The following is a 23333-nucleotide window of genomic DNA, read 5'->3' on the forward strand; positions in this document are numbered from 1 at the left end:
CGGACATCACAGCTCTGAGGGGATTTAACCAGCAAAGCAGCCCCAGAACTGGCTGCAGTGGTACCCCCAAGCCTGGTGCAGTTGCAGGAGGAGCTGGAGGCTGGAGCCTCAGCGGTGCCGCAGCCCAGCACGGGCACGGCGCTGCCGTGCAGCACAGAGGGGTGCAGACGGGCCTGGGGTGTTTGCTCAGGCAGTCCCATCCCAACCAGCACGCACAGCCCTGTTCCACTTGTGCTGCTGCTGTACCTGCGTCTGCAGTCCCACCACGCCGCAGAGCTGCAGAACTGACTCATTCCCTTACCACTTAACGTGCCCAATATAAAAAATTAATACCCAGCATTTAAAGTTTTATAACTAATTCTTTTCATATACTGAAACAGAAAATGAAATAAGTGCATCCGGATGGTCTCTTGCCCAGCCTCCTACCAGAGTTAACCCCTGCCGTGGCTCTGCTCCCACATGCTCAGTGGTGTGGTTGGGATGAGAAAAAGAAGCGTAACAGCATTTCATTTCACTGTCAAGCTCTAACCTGCCCTTCCAAGCTGTGCTTTGAAAAGATCATTTAACACTCAGTGCTTGCTGCGAGGTGCTCAGCACCCTGAATGCTTTGGGCAAGGGGCTCAGCCCACATAGTTTGCAACATCCTTGGGGCAGGAACCACCTCATACCCATAGGGCCACGCTCTCAGCTGCGATGTCTCGCTGCTGTCACAACTGTGGTGACAGGAAAAAGAAGATGGACTTTTCTTTTAAGACTCGTGGGAGATTTTAATAAATACGACCCTGCTGAGGGCCAGGCTGTAGGTAGGCTCAGCTCCAGGGGGCTCAGCCTCTCTGAGCCTGTGGGGGAAGCACAGGGCAGGCCAGGCAGCTGCTGCTTCTGCTGAGCTAGAGCATCCTGCCCAGCAGACCGTGCCACACGTTATTTATTTTTAAGCAAATATGATTGCTAATTAAATTAAACAGTTTCTTCACAACTCGCATCTTTCTCTCTTTTTTTTAAATTCTCTTGTTATTTAAAAGAGGCAATGTTCCTTTGTACCAACTTGTGGTTTCTGTGCAGGGGAAACCAAACAGGATAGAAAACCTTTTGGACTCAGCATATTTCCCTCTCAAGCCCCACCACAGCCCAAGCTCAGCCCTTTGTATTGCTTCCACATGCACTGTTCTTACTGACCTCTCTGGGAATTTGGAGGTAAGACTAATCTGACAAGCTGGTGCTTTGACTCCTAAGGTTTTGAAGGAGAAACCAGCAACAACCTGCAGAGATGGGCCTCCAGAGTGCTATCCTACTCGCCCCGAGGAGCAGCGCTCAGAGGGCACTGAGCACAACAGCCCAGGACACAGGCCTGAGATTACCCAGGAGGGCTGGGATTTTCAGTTAAGTCGTTAAATGTAACAGCACCCAGTCTACCTGCTGATGTATTGGCACTGCTTATTCCAGCTCAAGGTTACCGTATTACACAGGCACAATATACAGGGAGTCTCTCTATGCCACCAGACCTTCAGGTTGCACTGTTTTGGCTATACCTGCATTGACATGATACAAGACAGATCTTCACTGAAGTGGTATTTTGCATGTGATGAAGTAAGCAAGTCCCTGTAAGCACAGACATGCCCAAGCTGCTACATTAACGCAAGTATGACATATCCTCTTAACAGTACCATAGCTGCTTGCGATTCTTTGCCCTATAATAAGCTGAGCTGTTCTCAGGGAGAATGAATCTATCCTTTCTGGGAAGCAAGCTCAGTGACAGGAAAGCCCGGGAGGAGTAATGCACTCGGAATTAGCTTTCAGTCACGCTTCGGAGCAGCTGTGCTAGCAGCAGGCAAACCGGGCCAGCGTGCTGGGCTCTGCTCCTGATGGGCCAGCCAAATTTGATAAAAGAGCCGTAACAGAAGAGGCCCGGGTTTATTGTGTAGGGACGGGACCATGACTCCGAGCACAAGTGGAATCCCATAATCCATGGTCAGCACCCTCTGGCACAAGGGCCATTTCCATCAGCAAGCACAGAACCAGCCTTGGGTCAGCGTTGGTGGGGCTCAGAAACCAGGTACCTTCAGCAAAGCTACTGGTAGCAATCTGTCTCCAGTAAGAGAGGTCATCTCTCAGCTTCTGCCAGCTCTCACCTGCACACTCAATTTCTGATGTGGGAAAGACCAGGACCATCTCAAAAAGTCGCTGAGCCCCATCCCACTCACCTTTATGCCTTGCCTGCCTCACTGCCCGGCTGCATGCCAATGGCTCATCTGCCCAGGAACAGTGATTCCTCAACAGCAGGACAAGATTTGAAAGATGCCCTAGGTGCTTTCTCAGACCAGTCCTGCAGCCCCAGTGAGGTTTCTGTGTTCCTCTGGGCCAGGACAGGGAACAGGCAGCGTTCAACTGACGAAGGGGCTTTACATGCCTCTGGTACCACTGGAAGGCACAGGGGACTCAGCAACAGCTGAAGATGTGGCCACACCTCATCTCCCTGCTCCAACTTGTACAAGAGTTTAGCCAGCGTCCAAGCTACCCCCTGGTTTCTGGGGAGCGGTTGAGGGACATAGTGGCACGCACGTTATTTGCAGCCCCACTTCGATGCCCTGAGCAGCCGCCTGGCACACCCTGTCTGGCTCCAGAGAGCTGGGCACGAGAAACAGCCAAATGCGGGAAGCTGTCTGCTGTGCCGGGCTCCTATCCACAGGGGCTCACACCTCGTCTGCGGTACCAGCCCGCTGCTCTGACTCTGAGCCTTTCCCTTCCCGGGAGAGGCGTTGTTTTGATCTCTGGATGGGTTGCTTTGGTGTGGGGTGGAATTTGCTAAGTAAGCAGAACTGCAGTCAGACTGGCTGGGTGGGTTTGACCCCACAGTCAGGGGTTTAATTTGCTCCAGCTTGGAAAATGTGCTTGCAATGAGTGGATTGTACTGGGGCTTCCAACACATACTCCAGCACTCTCTCAATAAGACCACGAGCCTCTTGCTTTACTGCCTTTTCCCTTCCACATTCCTCAATTTTATATTATGACAAGAAGCTCCTGCTTACCCCAGAGACAAATGTATTTCCCGTTTCAGAAGGGGCCAGGTCCAGGCACAGGACATCAGCTCCATGACCATGGAAACTCTGTAGAAGCTGCCCACTCTCAACATCCCACAGAGCACAAGTTCCATCTCCACTTGCTGTCAGGATCTATAGGATGTGGCAAGAAGAGTCACAATACAAAAATCAGCAGATGATCTTCAAGTTCACAAAGAAACTACTGACTTCCTATACATACACCAAGGACAGTTCTAATTTAACTAAATATTATGCAAAAAATCAAAGCCATAAAGACAATTTGAACCTAAGCACAGTTTATGTTTTTTATTCCTAAGGAAAGAAGTGGAAAGGAGAGCTGCATTGACACAGCTATACCTATACAGTGTTTCAATAGTGGTCAGTTTTGTGCAGTGGGGTTTGGAGAACTGATGGCAATAAGGATCTGCTGGCATTTCCATATCCTCCAAAAAGGAGGTAGAACCAGAATGGTATTCCTGCCTGCCTCTGTATTTAACCCTATCCCTATTTAGGCTGCTGGAATTCAACCCGGGTAAAAAGAACTGTTGGAGTTAAGTACACCTGTTTAACACTCCAAATTTTTTTTTCTGCTTGAAATAGCCAGGTTAAACCCAATTAATTGGGCTTAAGACATGGATTTTCTGAAAGGGAAGTAAGCCTGTCTAGACAGTTCTTTGATAAGTCCATCACCTCTCACTTGTCCAAAACCATTTGCGTGTGAAAGGGCTTAAACATACACTGGACCGAACACAGCTCAGAGCTTCCCTCATCTGCTACAGTGCTTGTAGAAAGCACATGTGATCAGCGCTTGTTATTGTGGCTAAATCCTGATGATGCTCAATTGTTCAAAATTTCCCCTTGGCACCCGAAGCTGTTATGCAATCACAAATTCTGTAGGTTGAAATGGGCCCTGTGCACTGGCGTGGAAGGAGGCAAGGACGAACTTAGGAGGGCTCTCAGTCTTGTACACAGGTTTTTCTCATGGTCAGTGAAGAAACTCAAGGGATCCCAGTGGGTAGTTAGAAAGTTAAAAAGAAAATACTCTTCAAGAAGAAAATGATCACACAATCATGAAACCATTCATAGAGTTGCATAAAGGTTAAACACTGAATGTGTTTGACAGATGCTTCAAAAACTCCTCCCATAAACAGAGGTCTGCAAAGCTGCAGAACAGACTGTTCCGAATCCTGCAGTAGACACTATACTCTGAGATGATAATAGCAGAAGAAAGTCCTGACTTGTCTTTCTGGCCAGATTTTGAGTCTACATCAATGAACTTCTCTGTTTTGAGGAATATTTGTACTTGGCTGAGGAATGAAGACTTTCAGCTCTGAGGATTCGCTCTTGTAATAGCATGTAAAAAAGATATGAGGGGAATAGGAGTAGCTAAAGGTGTAAGGGAAGGGTCTGTTGGAAACCCAGAGCTGCAGCTAATGCTTAATTGTTACGGACTCAACTTCAGCGTATTGCTATTGAAAACAAAACCAAACCAAACCAAGTCAAAAACCCCCCAAAAATCCAAAACCAGAAGGGAATTAACAATCAGACTCTGGCTTGCTGCACGAGGGGCTCCGGCAGCGCTGGATGGGGATCCTCGCCTGGCGCCTGGCGGCAAGAGGCAGCACTTGCACAGGGCAGGGGACAAGAGGGACACAGCTCCTGCTCGCCAGGAGCACACGCACCGGGGCTGGGAGCAGCGGGCAGAGGGGCCACCCTCACCTCTGCCTCCTCCGCCACTGCCACAGGCCTCGTCCTGCTTCTCAGCCCCGCCGCACTGGGAGCATGGCTGCCTGCCCTGTGCAAAAACACTTGAGATCCCAATTAACTGTTGCTATTAATACACATGGAGCATTGCCACGTGGGGAGCATTATCACACCGCAGAGCTGCAGATACCTAATTTAGGAAGCGAGGCTCCCCCGCTCTCTGAACACTGAGGTGGGGGAGGCTCTTTCTGGCAAGACTGATTTGGGGCACCAAGAATGAGGGGCGCACATCCCCCAGCCCTGCAGCTCAGCACTTGTCTCAGCCCAGGTGGGAACGTGATGAGGAGCAAGGATGGGACCCTCTCTTTCAGCACCCACACAGCCTGACAGTGGCTTTAATCAATGATGAACCACCACCACTCCTCTTTCCATTGCAACTCCTAAACTCCTACCCTGTCTTTCGTTCCTCTGAGAGAAAACAGCTGTAGTTTAAGAGAGCAGCCAAGGCAGAACAGCAGCATTCACAGCACCCAGCAGTGGGTGCTGGGTGCTGCGGGGGCACTGGGCTGGGGACACCTCTGCCATGCGCTAGGGCTGCTCCACGACAGGTACCACATCCCTCAGTGACACGAGCCAGGAGAGCAGAGCTGCTCTGCACACAGCTGGGAAAGCTCCTGCACAGTGTGCTTGTTGCAATGTGTACCTGCAGTTACTGAATAATTTTAATTCTGAGGCCGTTAGGTAAAACAAACAAAAAAAAGGAATCTGGGACTCTCTAGGATGCCCTACGTAACAGGGGCCCAGCAGAAGCTTGACTAACGCACTTGCTTGTAACATGCAGTGCTACAAAAGATCACTTATAAGCCTGTCAATCACAAGAAAATTTCTTTTTAAAGTCTTCAGAAAAATCTCTGAATCACAGAATGTAAAGCACCTAAATCCACTGTGGTATTATTTAACAACAGTAATACATTACCTTCAATATCAATGCAGTTTGCTGTATTTAATACGGAGAAAAAAGACCCAACTTTTCTTTCTTTTTTTATTATAAAAAATAAGTAACTCTTTTTCCTTTCAGAGGATTTAATCACAACGCATATAGGTACGAACAAGAAAAGAGAATACTGGTTTTCTATCTCATCAAAAACATTCCATTTAATTTACAGACTGCTCCAATTACACAGGGCTCCTGCACAGTAAGGTCAGGGCTAAACAAGCCTGAGCGCTGGGTACCTCCACCGCTTGTTTCCATGGCAATGGACTTAAATTAGCACCTCGGAGTCATTATAGAAACCATAGAACGACAGACAACAACATACTCTCGGGCATCTCATGTCCAGAAATAGAAGCAACGAGAGCTGATATTTCCTTCAGAAGAGCTCTAAATATCTGGAATAAGGGAACACGTTATACTCTTTCCAGCAGCTCTGCTGACACAGAGAGGAATGCTGAGCAGAGCTTCAATTCAATTCAAAAAACAGAAAGGACAAGGGGATTATCTTGGCTCCTTTCATCACCTTTTGTGTTCCTGGTGAAAGAGATCTTTGAGATATTCACTACAGAGGAAGGCTGGCCTGGTCTCAGAAGATCTGCATTTGGTTCCTGGCTTTGCCATCATCTCCCACTGTGGGCCTCTATGCTCCAACCCCCCAGCTGCGAGACGGGGATAGCATCACTCCTTTCCTTCAAGGGAACACACCACTGCATGTACAGACAACAGGGCTGGCCCTGTGGGGCCATCCTCAAGCTTAAATATCTTACTTGGTACAAACTAAAAATACTAAGAACGAAAGGAGATGCAAAGTTGGCTGGACGTCCAGGATAAAGCAGACAAACAACACATTCTCCATCAGCTGGCATAGCACATACCCAACCCAGTCCTAGCCGAACTGGGTTTTTAACTACTTGTATTAGTTTGAGCTCCTAAAAGCACAAGCCAGCACGGACCCAGTTGAGCAGAGAACACACAGGTAAGAGCGAGCTCCCTCTGCAGAAGCGACAGGCCTTTGCAGGGTGCAGGCATGACAGCCTGGCCACGGGCTGTGACAAGCATTTCCTTAGAGCAGCTTTTGCAGCACCTTCACTGCCCCCAGCGAGGGTTGTCCAGCAGCCCCCTGCATGGGGCAGGACACAGCCCTGGGTGCCCCAGGTGCAAGGACTTGCACCACGTACGAGTGCAGCTCATATTAGGTGTTGCTGGACGGTGAGCAGCGGGTAGGGAATGCATTTACCTGCATGTCTGAGTTAGTGAAGCTGCAGGCAGACAAGTAGTTTGTGTGCATTGCAACTGATTTCTTCTTTGCAGCCATATTTTCATTTTTGTCAAATGTCAGAGGGTACACAGAACACTTGTTGTCCAGGCCACTAAAGAGAGTAATAATAGCAGTAACAGAGAGAGGAGAACTGGTTAAAACTGCAACGACAAAAGGCGAGTGGTGATAAGAAGGAAACCACCTGTCAGTGCTGCGCTGCCAAACCCTTACAAGTACCGACTTCCCTGTATTGTGCTGTCCGGGATCTCCCCGTGCAGGGAAGCCCCAGCTGCCTCACCAGGCTGGCTACTTTACAGAACTTCAACAGCTGCGCCTCAGTATTTTTTACCCTCATCGAGTTTATAAATGGCACTGAATGAAACCTCACGAAAGTATAAACTGGGAGATGACATAGCAGTCCCCTCAGGGTTAACGTTTCACATACAGCCAAACTGCCATTTTTCTGTTGACATCTGTCATGCAAGGATCAGCATTTAAGCATCATTATTTATCTACTTTAATAAATTTGACCTCTTCCTATGGAAGAGACAGTATAACAAGTAGTGGGTGAGAAGACAGGGTTTTTAGCAGAGTTTGGAGAAAAGGCAACAGAAGCACTGACCTCTGTAGCTGGTGTGTCCCTCCTGGACAGTTGCACCAGTTAAGCTGTGTCTCCCAGGACAGATGTGGGACTCTTTTCTAAAAGGTCTGACTTGTGTCTGACCCTTTTCTAGAGCCATAGTAGGTCAGCCCTGCCCTGGTCCCTCGGATCCCAGCATACCACCAGGTGCTGGTTCTGTGCCTTATATTACATGGACAGAAAGCACTTAACTGGCAGCACGAAGAGAAATACAGAATTAGGTAGTGCAAGCAGTCTCTCTTACAAGTGTGAAGACAAAGTTTTCTTGCCATTCTTCGAGTTTTAGTCAAAAACACAATTTCCAGACTTCCTCTCCACACACATTTATGGAGTCTGCCTGTCTGTCTCACTCTGTTGCTTTCTAGATTTGCAAGCTGCACAGCAAAGTCTCCCTTTGTTCCTTTCTCTTGTCCCAAGCTTGCTTTGTCTGTTTGATCCACCCAGTCCCTTTTTAAAAGATGTTTTGCCAACATCTCATCTCTTTGTTTTCTCCCCTGCATAAACTCAATTTTTTCAAACCTGAGCTCTCAAAAAACTTGGAGAAGATTATCAAGGATGAGGTTACTTCTCCCCACCCCATCTTGGCAAGATCTATTCATGCACTGGTAGTCATTAATGACTAACCTTCTCTGCGTTGTAGAAGAAAGAGTGCAAAGTGAGAACAGGATTAAAATCCCTCTCCCTTAGAAGATATATCCAACACACACAACCAAACTGGAACAGGGAAGTCGCATGCATGCAGAATTCCTAACCCATGATATAAATGCTGAAAGAGGATTATTTTCCATGCTTACACAAATGTTATTGCACTGAAGTCAGTGGAGATAACGTGTACAAGCCATTATGGGAATAGAATCAGAGGCACTAAATGTAGTCCTTTCACCCACAACTGAGGCATGCAAACTTCTAGCTGTCAGCATCTGAAGGCACTGGGACACCACTACAAATCAAGCTTCTCTGTGTAAGCAGCTGTGGAAACTGGGAACTTACCCGCAAGCAATGGCACATCCAGATGGGGCGTATGCACACGCCATCACCCAGGTACACGGCATCGTCACTGCATGTTCCTGAAACACAGTATTTCTTTAAACTCAGATGTCATTGTTTCTCTAATTGGTGCAAGGAAAACAGAGTAAAGTAGTATGCTGAGTATTTCTGTGGGACATTCTTAATCACATGTAAGGCTGGGACAACCCTTACTGCAGAACCCAGCAGAGCAGCAGGAGGATGGCTAGTCCCTCCCTGACACTTTCCACCTTATTCATGAGCCTCAGACTGATCAGAGAATGTTTTATCTAGGTTATTCATGCTGTAAAAGGTCCCCACTGCTGCATGTGTAAAAGTGAGTCACAAACAAGCTGTTTTTTCTCAGTTGTGTGGAGCAGGGTGCCACAAGGCAGCCCTGGCAGGACTTGGAGGAGCAGCAGCACCATTTCACAGTGAACACCACGGCTGAAGGATCCTGGGTGATCACACATGGCACCTGGTGCAGGGGTTACCCAGGGAGGAGCCCTCCCTGTCAGCAAAGAGGCTGGATCAGAGCCTCCCACTGGAGACCACAACAAACCCCAGTGCCCTGATTGGGACTTTGCTCAGAGACAGGTCAAGGGAGGTGGTTTGCCCTGAGCCCCTTTGATTTGAGGTGCTGGTGGAGGTTTGCATGTTACCCCATCATCCCGCTGCCTCCTGTGACACCTGTAAGCCCTTCAGCCCTTCATCTTATCCCATCATCGTTTGCCCTGTGTACAGAAAGCTGATTTTTGCTGAAGTTTCACTTACCTTGTTGGTAGTGAAGGAATCCCACACAATCACCTTCCCATCCTAAATGAAAGCACACAGAGAAAAATTGAGGCCTTCCAGAGACATGGCTGTCAGCCGACTTCCCAGATTTGGGGAAAACTCTGCTGTTCCTTTCCATCCCCCAGTCTGTTATGTCATGAAATTTTTGTCTCCTTTTTAATAACAGCACAATGGTCACTGCAAAGCACCGAGGGGACACTCAGTAGTGCCAGTTATGTCTTTGACCAGAAGAAAAGCGTATCTCCTCCTCACTGAGATGACTGATGTTGGCTTAAAAGACTGATTTATTTTTTTATTTTTTCCCCTTCCCTTTTAGCAGGTTTATGAGAACTCCTCTCACTTGCAGCACATGCCACGGACAGGACCATCTCCTGAGGAAACTGCCACTAGTGAGCCCTCACATGCCTCCTTTCAGCCACGATGTGTTTCTCCCAGCCTGTAATCACCACCCACCAAGCCAGCCACCCCTCCCAGGTGGTATCTGTCAGTGGCTCAGCACCGGGCCTTACAAATACAAGAGGTGACCTGTATTACAAATCACTTGCCGAGCTGGCAGCACTCATGAGGACTATTTATGGACGTTGCACTGTTCATTCATCTTCCCTTTCCTGTCTTTTCCTGGTTTTCCCTTTACTTCTCACTACACTTACTTAACCTTCAATTACCCATTGATACAATCTGCTAAATAGCCATGGTACGAACCCTCCACAGAGAGCTACACAATCGCTTTGTGTATGCCAGCTACTTTGCCTTATGTACATAATATTGTTACCCTCCCCATATCATGAAAGCAAAATGTTTATTACTGAGCAACAATTGTTGCTGTACCTAGACTCACTACAGTTCTTAAAATAGAGTAAAAAATGCAAAAATGCATTACAACTTGCCTGTTCAGCCTTCTGATCTATACACTGACATTTTAACCACATTAAAAAAGTGACATCAATTATTTAAAATTATTCTCTTTGCTGAGATCACCATGAATGGTAAAACTCACAGTAACTGAAGGTGGCTTGCAATGCAGATTGCCTATTTTTATCCCTCAAGTGAGACCCCTGACAGATTTCATATAGGTCAATGAACAGCTGTGAGATGCAACAAGCTCACTCACTGCCATACAGGGCTCAGAATGAACCAGGGGATCTAGAAAGTAATTATCTCATTATCTCCTCCAGCTCATGAGACTGGTCTTGAGCAGGTGCTAGGACTGTTTCTCAAAATGGCCAAGTAAATGCAGTAATTTTGGCAGGATGTTTGAGGCTTTCAAGGTCACACCAATCACACAGACTGCAGAAGAAATTTCTGTGCACAGAAATCTCTAGAAGAATCAACATTTCTTCCCCTCCTTTTTTGTGATTATTTTATCTGAACACATAAACTGAAATCGTTACTAAATATTTTATCTGTAAAGAACAAGGAAATAAAAGTGGCCTCAGGTAGGTTCTCTCTATTTTCTATTGTAGCAGGGAATATGGGGAAAATCTGCATATGACTGGACAAGAAATATTTTGGGTATTAGCTACAACAGGTGTAGTGATGATCAGAAGCTTGGATTTATGCTCTCTGAAAAAATACATTACCAATGAACTGGTTTAAGGGCATCCTGAAAATATTTACACCATACACAGGTATCGTCTGCAAAGAGTGGCACATAGCACAACCAGATTTGTATAGTGCCCAACAGTAGCTTGGAAAAACATCTGCCCAACAGCGTACCTGGGAAGAGCTCACAATTCTTCTCTTGTCTTTGCACCAGTCCATACAGAGAACCTTATTTCCGTGGCCCTTCAGGGTCCTCCTGGTCTTCATCACGAACTGGCCCAGTGCCTCCACACGCTCTGCCACCTGATGAACTGCAAACAGCTGATGGTTAGAGCACCCTGCATCAAAGCTCTGCCCTGGCAAATGTCTATGTTTATGAGTAATGTCACTTGGAGGAATTAATCCATGAAGTTTGAGTCTATGGTGCAAGCCAATGAACTCTGCTTCAGAGCTGGCAGGTGGTAAAACCAAGGTGGGTGGTGTATGAACATATTCACCAGATAAAGAGAAGGATGAATTCACTCAGGGCTTGAATTCCAGAGCTGTAGCAGCTGAAGTTCTTGCAGACCATCACACCCAAGTATAACTGGAAAAGAGATTACCCCCTTGCCCCCTCTTATTGGGAAATCCTCAACCTAACTGAGACTTGAAAGCGCACAGACAGCCTCCAGCCTAACACATACCTCAAGGTACTCAGCAGAAGTGAAAACCACTCTGGGTCTTGGAGGAAAAATCATACAAAAGAAGAGGGTAAGCATCAAATCTCCAAAGCTTCAATGGTAAAACACTTGTTCTGGATGCGAGACTCCCAGCTGCAGTCAGCTCTCGGCACCGCAGTGGTGGTGCAGTGTGATACAGGTACTAGCCACTGGCTCTGGAGACTCCTCTGCTGAGCCATCCCTTCTGGTGGCCAGGGGAGCACTGAGGGCCAGGACACAGCTCTGAGCGAGCAGGGAAGCTTGGCATTCACTCTAAGAGTGCGCTACCCAACTTCTCAACAGCGTCTATGGACATTGAGGACTTTGCGGGTGGGTCAGCTTTTTCTTTCATGGGAAAGAGAAACAGGGCAGGCAAGCATCCTCTGGTGGAGAAGTCAGTTCTTTCACACCTCATTTAATAGCGGTACTTTCAGCTGATATTCTTAAAAACCCAACAAATTTACATTTCCAATTGTGCAAACTCACTTTGACATAAAATTCATCCCACTGCAGCTGATACAACTAAAAGGTGTCTCATGTAACCCTGATGCCTCATGCTGGGGTTATCTGCACATGGCTGGGAGAAGGCATCATCTGAGGAAACCTATCTGCTCTGCTTCAGCGTTGTTCACCCAGTGTGGAGCTTAGTAGGGCCATGATGTATCTTGGAACCCTGCGGCAGCACTGACACATTTCACACAGAGGATCAGGGAGGGTGGGCATTGCTTCAAATGTCAAAGCAGAGTAGGGGTCCTGGGGTAGGAGACCCTGGCACCAAAATTAAAAATTAGTCTGTCTAGAGAAGAGATAATAGGACCCAGAGCTTCCCTGTGTTGTGTGTTTGTCCACACAGACATCTAAGATGATCCAGCTGCTGTCAGCTAAGGGGGCAATGTCTGACTCAAACCTTTTGAAATAATGCAGAAGCTCACATGCTTTAATGAGCTGGTGGAGGAAATCTTAAGCTTTTCCATGCCATGCTGGAGACTGAGCTCCACATCCCACATGGCAGGTGATTGCTCTGGAGCTGCATTGCTGCTTCACCCTTCGTCACTTTTCTAGAGCTGCAAGAAAGCTCAAGGGCTGTCACAGTGAGAGAGCAGGCATCCTCAACTTTGAGATCATTCCCTGGCACGGGGTCAGGGCAGCAAATTCTGCCTAAGGCAGATACTGATTTCTAGTGGATTAACTGTTCAAGAGTTGTCTTTCAAAACCACCAGCCCCACAGGCTGTGCCAGAATAATGTTCTCACCTGAAACCTCTGCTGGACCAGTCTCACCCAGCCAGGGGACAAGTGCTGTCCACCATTCCGGACAATCTGTGCACACCAGCTCTAACAGAAGGTCAGAAGCAAGTTTCTGAGAAAGTACCATATAAACCCACTGAGGAAAAGATACATTTCCTCCTACTTCTGTCCATGGAAACATGCCAAATGATCCAATCAAAAGACATGAAAACACAGGACAGGAGGTTATTATGGCAGCTGGAAAGATGCTTGTGTCCAGAACATATCTGAAAAAACAAATGTTTCACAGACAATGGACAAAGTGTTTCCATTATGTCAACACAGCCGAGAGCCTGTGGAATTGTCTGGTTTAGCCTTACTGATTCTCTGAGGACGCTTATCTCCAACCACAGCCATAATAATCCTGCACCTGCCTAGCACAGGTTTTAGAGTCAGATAATTATTTTGAAGCATTCTCCAGTATTGTTTCAAGATAGTTGAAAATTATGCACTCAGGCAAGTAGATCAGCTAAAGCCATAAGTAGCTTGAGTGGGTTTACAAAGGTCCAGATATAGCAGGCTATTTTTCTAAAATTTATGATTTGATGCAGATTATGACTTGATGCAGATACTACTGGGTCATTGATCTTTTCTGTGCTGGAAGTCAGTTGGTCCTAATGGTCTCTTCTGACCTTAAAAATTTATGGATTGCAGGAACAGAACAAACTGTTTTATCTACACCTAAAATTTTAAGCGATAGAATCGAATCCTTAAAATTGTAGGATTGCAAATGAAATGAACGTTTGGTATTTCCTTTTTCTATCCACATTTTTGAGAGCTGCTGTTCAAAGCCCGTTGAACAAATAAGGGCAATTCTAGTTCAGCCAGCTGTTTGTTTTGGGAACCATAGAGGGAAAATCATGATCAGAGCAAAAAAATGCAAAAGATACAATTTTAGATTAGGAAAAAAAAAAACAACCAAACTGAAGAGATACTTTATACTGAAACTTACAATCTCTGCAGAAATAGTTGTTGGGGATAATTTAAGTGCAAAAAAGCTCTGATACAGAATCAATGCTATAAAACATCATGAGGGAGCATTGTTCTACAGCAGCGTAAGACTTTTATCTTAGAAATCACATCACGGCTATGCAAACACAGCCTTCCAATGTAAATGTACAGCTTTTACATGTGACAAAGACATAAATATCCTATGACCATCAATGATACACACAGTTGTGGTATCACTGCAATCGTAAGTAAAACTCTTTGTGAGCAAAAATGGATTGAAGCAATGCTTAAGAGATCTGTTAAACAGAGCCCCCACTACTTCTGATACAGAAATTACACTGTAGGAATACGATGATTTATGGTAACGTTTCTATAATGATGCCATCTCATCTGTTTTAACGATTCCTACTAATAGGACAACCATATAACATATGATTGTCTAATTTAGACAAGAAAACGCTCTACTTGCTCCAGAAAAAAATCTTTTAACCTTCCCCCACCTGAAATTTTAGAATGTTTGCCAGTCCTGCAGTTACAAAACACTGAGAGCTAAATCACTGGGTACAAGCTCAGATTGCTTTTCAACATTTAAGGCACCAAAACAGACAAAATAGAAGTTTTAATGGCCCGCTGATATCTCTACTGAAGTGAGCTGTATGGTTTCAGAGGAATACAGTAATTTACATATTTAAAAAAAAAAAAAACCTGCAATATATATCATGGTAATTATAAAAATGAAATGATGAGAAAGATTTTTATGCCTCAGGACAGATGAATTAATACCTGTTTGAGAAGCTCCATGACAATAAGGTTAGCTTATTTTTTCCTGACAGGGGCGGGGGGGCGCGGGGGGGGGCGCAGGGCTGGGATCTGTGCCTGGCATTTCTAGGACGGTACCAAGAGCCGTGGCGGTGCCCGGTCAGGGTGCGCTCTGCGCTGCAGCCCGGGCACTGACTCAGCCGCAGCTCTGAATCAGCACCGGATCCCCGCAAGCTGTTCCCTCGGCGGGAGGCGGGGACGGGAGCTGCTCCGTGAAACACTGTTCCTTTTTGACGCCCTTCCACCTTGGGTGAAACCCCGGCCTCGCTAACGCAAAGTCCCATTCCTCAAGGCGGGGTTTAATCTTTGTTTCTGGCACTAAGATGGACCTAAAGCGACGCAAAGAACTCTCGGCCCCGCTGCGGGGGTTATTTCACCGTCTCTCCCTCCCGCCCCGCGCCAAGGGCAGCGCGGGACGCGCAGCTGCGTGCGCGCAGCCCGGGCCAGGCCGGGAACCCCCCACGGACGGGCCGGTGCGCGGCCGCGGGGCCCAGGGCGGCTGCGCCGCGCGCGCTCCCCGCCGCTTCCCGTTTCCGCCGGCGCGGAGCCGCGCAGGGGTGTTGCGCGGCGCGGCGGGGCGCGCAGCCCTCCTGCTCGCAGCGGCCGTGGGAAACCGACTGCCGGGCCGCGATGCCTCCCGCCCCGCTCCGCGCCGGGCCCCGCCGGTGCCGCTCCCGGGCCGGAGCCGCCGCCGTGCCCCGACGGTGCCCGCGGCCATCGCGCCCCGGCCCCACTCACGCTCCACGTCGTGCAGCTTGGCCCGCTCCTCCTCCAGCTTGCCCTTCAGGCTCTCGGCCTCATTTTTCAGCGATGCCAAGGTCTCGTTCTCGCGCAGCCCCTCGGTTGCCATCTTTGCAAAGGAAGCGGGGACAGAGAGGAGGATGAGAGCGGGCGGGAGGAGGAGTTTGCTCGCCTGGCTCTCGGGGATGCTGCGGAGGCTCCTGCTGCCTCAGCAACGGTGCCGGAGCCGGCCCGGGCTCCCTCCCCCTCCCCACGCTGACGTCCGGCCCTGCCTGGATGCGCCTGCAGCCAGCACCTGGCCGCAAAATCACCGGCAGCAGCCCCTGCCCGAACCCGCATCCCCGCTGGCCTCGGGGCAGGCACCTGGGACCAGCCTCACCCCCTGCCCTCCTCAGGCTCCCCCCAGCAGGCAGTCGCTGTACGTCCCAAGCCCTTGCCACAGCCCAAAGGCTTCATTTCCCCAGAAGTACATGCAGAAGGGTGTTTCTGCTTTGTACCCAAATTTCTTTGTACTAGAAGTTGCGCACCCTTTGGGAAAAGAGAAAAAAAGTCAGCGGTCGGCCCGATGGTATTTTAAAATACCAGACTGGGAAGACAGATCCCATCCAGGCTTAGCAAATCCCAGCTCAGCTCCATCATTCCCTTATACCCCTATGGGTAGGGGACACCAGGAGACTCGATCACACAGGTGGTCTCTGGCCCAGCTCCTGCGCCAGCAGGACAGACACAGTGGTGTGGACCCTTCTCTCCTCATTTTAAAATCCGGTGTTACCAGAATTTCCTTCCTTTTTTTTTTCCCCTTAAAGCCACCTCTTTCCCCTGCACACAGATAAGCACAGTAGGGTCTGTGGCCTTCCCAGCCCTTGAAAAGGACCAGTTTCCAAAACCCCAAAGGGAACAAGGAACCTTCCAGTTTGGTGTGAGCCTGGGGCCCAGCTCCACGGCTTTGCCTGGTGGCAGATCAGGAACATGTGCTGGGCACTCGGAGCAGCTGACACTTCCAGAGAAAGCCGTGGCACATGGCCTTGCAGCTTTTTGTTCCCTGGGAGTTCCTTGAAAACGCCCTCTTCTTGTTATAGTAACTGCCCTTGATTTACACGGAGTAACTTTGCTCATATTGACTCCCATTGTCCCCCTTTAGCCAGAAAACTGACATTCCAAGGGCTATTGTTTAACCTGGAGATGTGCCAAGACTGGAAAGGAAGATAAGAAAATACTTGTTTGCAGCTGCTGTTTAGACTCTGGGCACATCCTGGACACAGTGTGGGTCTTGGAGAAAATAAAAAAATCCTTTCCCACACTGGGTTTAGCAGCAGTGTCACTGTCCAGCTGGGACGCAGGGGCAGAGCTGCTGAGCTGTCACCCTGGAGGCTGAATTCCGGCCCTGGTCCAGCTGTGTGCTCCAGGTCTCTGGTAGTCAGTGGGTCTGCAGGCAGCTGCTGGGTTACTTCGCTGGAGAGTCAAATGCAGGGGCTCTACTTCCAGTTGTCTTTGTCTGTGGAAACTGGTGTGACCTAAACCCACCAGCCTGATGGCCATGTAGGCAACCCTGAACTTGAAATTTTGAATCCTGAACTGAATTGGTCCAGCTACATTCTGTATCACAAAAGAAAACATAGGCAGTATAATCTATGGAGTTCACATACTGCTGGATATGGGAGCATCCTTCAAAGCCCCTCAGAGTAAACAGTACATTGGAAATGCCTTCCATCACACTGACAGTGCCAAGGAAATAAAAATTCAGTATTTTTAAACTGATACCAAAAGAACAAAAAAAAGCATCTTTCAGCAGGAAAGTGACAGGAAGCTTCTAGTGTGTTATCTTCATGTCTGAAAAACTAAACCTCCTTACATTAAAATCAGTAATGCAGCTGTGTCCTGGGGGAGTGGCAAGGGAAGATTTTGAAGAGAAAACCATTTTTAAAGGATTTTAATCTATGACAAACACCCTGTTTCTGACACCTGATAAGCGTGAAGGGGGCCAGAAATTAAATCCAACAAAAACCATAGGAAATTTCTTTGCCTTGATAGGGATGCATCAGCTCTGAGAAATGTGGCTTAGATAACACCTGTATGTCAGATAGTTGGCACAGTTCTGACAGTGAAAAACCCAGACTTTCTTGCCTTACTGATGTGAACACTCTCACTGCCTTGGGGAACGGGATTAAAAAGTCTATGGTTTGGGAACCATACATGTTCAGACTGATACACGATACAAGTCCTGAGATGACAGGGATAAGCAGAACCACGAAGTGAAAGAGCAGCTTCTACTGAACAGAGTAAGCTATACAAGTTTGTGATACATAATGTGTATTTCATTAGTTTGAATAGAAAAGTATTAAGCTCATCTGTCCAAGCTGCTTAACTACCCATGTAGTTCTTGGCTAACTATGCAAAAAACCACAGGTTAGAGTAAGGCCATTTGGGAGCTTTAACTAATAAGAACCAGGGTTGGATTAATATAGAGGATAACATAGTACTAGGTCAACTGAAAAAGAAAAAAATATTACTATTTAGTAAACAGTCAAGGCTTTTTGTTTCTCACTTTTCATAAAATCTAACCATACTGAAGGCAATGTACTTTTAACAATGTATTAGCAATTGCTTTAAAAAAATTGTAAGTAGTAAACAATTTGTTAACACATGATTAGAATTCACTATGCTGAAGGCATGTTTAATCTGAAATGGCAGTTCAGTCAGCAGCTGTGGATAAAGTATAGGTTATCTTAGTCTGGTCTCTGCTTTCAGGTGAGTTTCAAAACACATCAGCACAGGACAAAAAGCTGTGAAAACATCCTGCACAGGAGCTATGGTATGTGGAATATATGGAAAAGCAGTAACAAGTAACTGAACTCCACTTTGTAACGTTATGATCTGTTAATTGTGCAGTAACGACCGGCACATAAAAGTGTTTGTTGCTGTGGCTTCATACTGACCACCAGCATTCCCTAGAAAGCTGACCACTTACAAACTGGCTGCTATGTCCTCAGCAGCAGTGAGCTTCCAAGTTGCCCATAAGCATCTTATAAAACAGCTTTTTTCCTCTGACTCTTCCCAATGGAGCAAAGGCAAGCTGACCCATGGCTTCATCTATTTTGAGGTAACCACTCTGAAAGCAGTCAGCTTCCTATAGGTCATTATTCTATGGAGCTGCTACAGAAACAGTAATCACCAAGAACTGTGGCAAAACCAGCCATTACTGCAATCATAAATGTGCCTTCCACACACGGCAAATACATCAGATTGTAGTGATGGGGATGCACAGAAGAAATCTGGTACTGTTCCATTAATAAGGACTCTGGGGAAAATGGAGGATCTAGCAGCATGTCACAAATTGTTGCCTATCTCAAAAGTTAGGTCTTTAAAATAAAGTTTTCATTCTCACTAATTCACCAGCTGATCTCTTTAAATTGTCAGCTAATTTACTAATACTTTTGTGGGGAGACTAAACCAGCAAACTCTGATTGAGTTTCTACTGATTAGCACCAATCTCCAAAGCAGGCAAAACCCCAGAGGGAAAAGATTATTTTGTCTAAAAGGCTGTATTAGGTTTACACGGCAAGGTGTTGGTAGCAGGGAGGCTACAGGGGTGGCTTCTGTGAGAAGCTGCCAGAAGTTTCCCCCGTGTCCAACAGAGCCAATGCCAGCTGGTGCCAACATGGACCCACCGCTGGCCAAGGCCGAGCCCATCAGCGATGGTGGTAGCGCCTCCGGGATAACATATTTAAGAAAGGAGAAAAAAAAACCTGGGGGAGAGCAATTGCAGCCAGAGAGAGGAATGGGAATATGTGAGAGAAACAACTCTGCAGACCCCAAGGTCAGTGAAGGAGGGGGAGGAGGTGCCCTAGGTGCCGGAGCAGAGATTCCCCTGCAGCCCGTGGTGCAGCCCATGGTGAGGCAGCTGTGCCCTGCACCCATGAGGGTCCACGGTGGAGCAGAGACCCACCTGCAGCCCGGGGGGGACCCCACACCGGAGCAGGTGGGTGCCCGAAGGAGGCTGTGACCCCATGGGAAGCCTGTGCTGGAGCAGGATCCTGGCAGGACCTGTGGCCCCATGGAGAGAGGAGCCCACGCCGGAGCAGGTTTGCTGCCAGGATTTGTGACCCTGTGGAAGGGACCCACGCTGGAGCAGTCTGTGCCGGAGGGACTGCACCCTGTGGAAGGGATCCATGCTGGAGCAGTTCGTGAACTACAGCCCTTGGGAAGGACTCATGTTGGAGAAGTTCATGGAGGACTGTCTCCTATGGAAGGGAGCCCACGCTGGAGCAGGAGAAGAGTGTGAAGAGTCCTCCCATGAGGAGGAAGCAGCAGCAGGAACAATGTGTGATGAACTGACCGCAACCCCCATTCCCTGTCCCCCTGCATCACTGGAGGGGAGGAGGTAGAGAAATTGAGAGTAAAGTTAAGCCTGGGAAGAAGGGAGGGGCAGGTATTTTAAGATTTATTTCTCATTACCCTACTCTGATTTGATTTGCAATAAATTACGTTACTTTTCCCAAGTTGAGTCTGCTTTGCTCGCGACAGTAATTGGCAAGTGATCTCTCCCTGTCCTTATCTCCACCCACGAGCCTTTTGTTGTATTTTCGCTCCCCTGACCACTTGAGGAGTGGGAACGATAGAGCGGCTTTGGTGGGCACCTCGAATCCAGCCAGGGTAAACCCACCACAAAGGCAAACAACTGAAGTAGGACTATCTCAACAGTGGGAATCAGCAATTTCTAATTCTGTTATCCCTCAACTTATATTAGCTTTGGGAAATCACAAAGACTGGCTGATGAAGATGCATGTGTGCATCTGCTGGACTGAAATTAGGAGCTGCATGTGCAAACAGGATGTTGCAAAAAGATTAGCCAATTATATACCACATTATGCACATGCATCCACAAACACATGTACAAGTGTGGCAGGGATATATTGTGTATTTCGATATAAGCCAAAGCTACCCACAGCTCTGAAAAATCAATTCAAGAAAGTAAAGGATACAATTTCCCTACCCATATGTATTTCAGTGCTAGTGCAAAGAGCTCTCTATGTTCTAAATATTTGTTTTTAAATCTTTTACAAAATAAATACGAAGGAAGCTAAAGCCAGATCTACCAGAAAGCCCAAGATCCTACTGCAGTGCTAATAGAAAGCCTAACAGGCTGTTAGGTACTGACACAATTCTTCCTGAAGTCTCAATCTGATTCTGCCTAGCAGCTGTTGGTAAGAGTCTAACTTCCATAATGCGAATAACAAGGAGAAAGTTGCAGGAACTGTAAATAACAAAACAGCCAGTTTCCTGCAATTCCAACATGCATTTATAAAATCATACAAAAATTTACTGGATAAATAGCTATTTATAGGCTCTTGGCCAAGAAGGACCTGAACAAAGCAGCAGTTTCAAAGTCAGGAGAAGCAAATAAATCGGGGAGTGTCTTTTGTCTTGCAGTCATTACATCTAAATTTCCTCCTAAACAATGTAACGCATGAGAATGTGCAGCGTCAGCCAGTGAACTATACACACTGCACCACCTACAGCCACCAAATCAGTGCTCTCATCTGCCTGTAAAACAGTGTTTTGTAAACACAGCTAGATAAACATTTTAACATTCCTGCAGAGATCATTTCATCTGACACTCAAATACAACAAACTATTGGACCCTACTCAGTCATGATAGAGACCAGTTTTGGGGAGGAAACAGTGAAGGATGACTTCTCCAACTGATAATACACAATGGTTCAGAAAGATAAAACCACTCCAAGTTAGAGTATAATCAGGACAACAAAATTCTGAAGTATACAAAAGGAGTTTTGGAGACCAGCTCTGCAGTAGCCACATAGGTTCATGACCTTAGCTTTGTATTTTACCTAAAAAACCCCACTGTGATCTCTCTAGAACACTGCTCCCTACCAGGAGAGTGGGATATCACCTCACCAGTAATTGCTGGAGATCAGAAAGCCTCCAACATCATCCCTTCTTGTGCAGGTATCCTGGCAGGACCTGCTGGTTAGGCTAGCAGGTTTGCTAATCCCCCCCATTACCACCTTCTGTGGTGATGCATACACAGGGTGACAGAAGACACTCCACTGCCCTGCAACCTTTTCCCACCTTATCGTCATTGCAGCTACTTCCAGCTCTCACCCAAGTACTGCACATAGGATATGAGACAACATGGTCTCAGTATGAAATGTGGGCTGCGAATGAGTTCTGACAGCACTTCACTTGCATCTTTGTTTTTGAGACAGACTAGATGAACTTCATATCCCCTAGTCACTAGTGAGTGAGTTTATTGCAATGGTTTCATCTCTTCTTGTTAAGTTTTGTTAAAGATAAAGGGAAACAGTCGAGATCGTAGGCCAAGCAGACTTGCACACATATACCTCAGAGCATAACACGTGCACAGCTGAGGAATGCAGTACCCTAGGGGAAAAAGCTTGTGGCCATATTCCAATCAAGAATCATAAAAAGTATCCTTGAATTCCAGGGCCACCTGTGTTGCAGGCTTGTAGAAACACCAGGTGTCTGCAGAGCTGTTTGGCAGTCTACAGGCCTAGCAATGCTTATTTGCTGTCCAGAAAAATTCAACATAACAGACCGTTAATACATCCAACCCCCATTTTTTGCAGTCTTTGCACATTCTGGCTGATAAAATCAATAACATACCATTTCCACACATAGCGAGCAGTAGCTGAGTTGTTCTGATTCGACGTAAACAGGCCTAAGAGGCTTGTCTTTGGAGCACTTGTCACATGGACCAAATACCTCTGCTAAAAAGGTCTGGTCACACATCTTTGCAGTTCGAGGGAGCTGAAAGAGACAAAGAAGAAGGAAAGAGTGCATTCCAGTCCAGTGCAAAGCTTCCCACTACTAGCTCTGCTTGCTAATGCAGTTTAGACTCTATATAGCCATCTGTAGGCTGGATAATCTCTCTGTGACTAATCTCTTGAGCTTGATGTACTGTCATGCAAGGCAGTCACATGCTCTGTAGATTATATTTTTATGAAAAAAAACCACAAAGCAAAATAAGGATTGTGTTATAATGTGCACTGATTACACATTGTTATAATGTGCACTGTGCACATGGACTCATTGCAGGAAAATTACTCTTAGTTTTTACTTAACTACTGTCAGCAGACAGTAACCAGAAATGCATAACAACAGCTGGATTTGTGAGAAATCTGCATTGATCAATATTTATGTTTTTTCCACTACATTATTAAATAGTCAATATTATGCATAAAAGTTGAAAAGATGACCTAGGATTCAGTCAGCAGCTACAAAAATGTTATGAACAATGTGCTGCTTTAGCAGAAATTGATGCTTCAAGCACACTGAAAGCTGGGTCATTATGAACTCACTTTTGTTCTCAAGCCAGGCATCTCTAGGATCAAAGCACTATCATCAGTGAATTAAAAACTACTTGAGAGTCAGAAAAACAAACAAGAATACTACTGTAGTGTCATTTTTCTCTGTACATTTTTCATAGGGAAAACGGGACCTTTCACCACTTCTAAAATGAAAGCTTTTAACATTATTTAGACATGTACATAAATAATGAGTTTATGGTTAACAATTAGAAGAAGCTATTGCAAGAGATTTAAATCGAGCAAAAGAATTTCAATGAACTATGCAGATTTTAGAATTTGTTTGGCTGGACATTATAGAAAAACCAAACCAAACTTTACTCCATGTACCTGCCTGCATTCTGCTGCTTATTCTTAAGTGTTTCAGTGGACTACTTGAAAAATGAGATGATAAACTCAGAAATCCTGCCCACACTCATGTCAGTAAAACTTTTGCTGTTGTCTCCAGGAGATGCACAACTTCATCCCAAATCATGTGGGAAGCAATCTGTCCTAAAGGAACTACAGCACGTTAATC

At 46.7% G+C, this 23333-nt stretch overlaps 1 protein-coding gene across 1 annotated transcript in view; it reads right to left on the bottom strand.

The window, feature by feature from the left end:
• The window catches only part of GNB5 (G protein subunit beta 5), a 31046-nt gene that overhangs the window by 6755 nt on the left and 958 nt on the right, over window positions 1-23333 (bottom strand). The window contains exons 2-8 of the mRNA XM_074837021.1: window positions 22116-22259; window positions 15468-15579; window positions 11151-11287; window positions 9414-9455; window positions 8625-8701; window positions 6974-7106; window positions 3027-3170 (exon numbers count right to left, since the gene is read on the bottom strand). Coding sequence (XP_074693122.1) covers window positions 3027-3170; window positions 6974-7106; window positions 8625-8701; window positions 9414-9455; window positions 11151-11287; window positions 15468-15579; window positions 22116-22241 — 771 coding nt within the window. The 5' untranslated portion in view covers window positions 22242-22259. The remainder of the gene's footprint in view (window positions 1-3026; window positions 3171-6973; window positions 7107-8624; window positions 8702-9413; window positions 9456-11150; window positions 11288-15467; window positions 15580-22115; window positions 22260-23333) is intronic.

This window comes from Strix aluco, chromosome 12 (assembly GCF_031877795.1).
Source record: "Strix aluco isolate bStrAlu1 chromosome 12, bStrAlu1.hap1, whole genome shotgun sequence".
Classification (NCBI taxonomy): domain Eukaryota; kingdom Metazoa; phylum Chordata; class Aves; order Strigiformes; family Strigidae; genus Strix; species Strix aluco.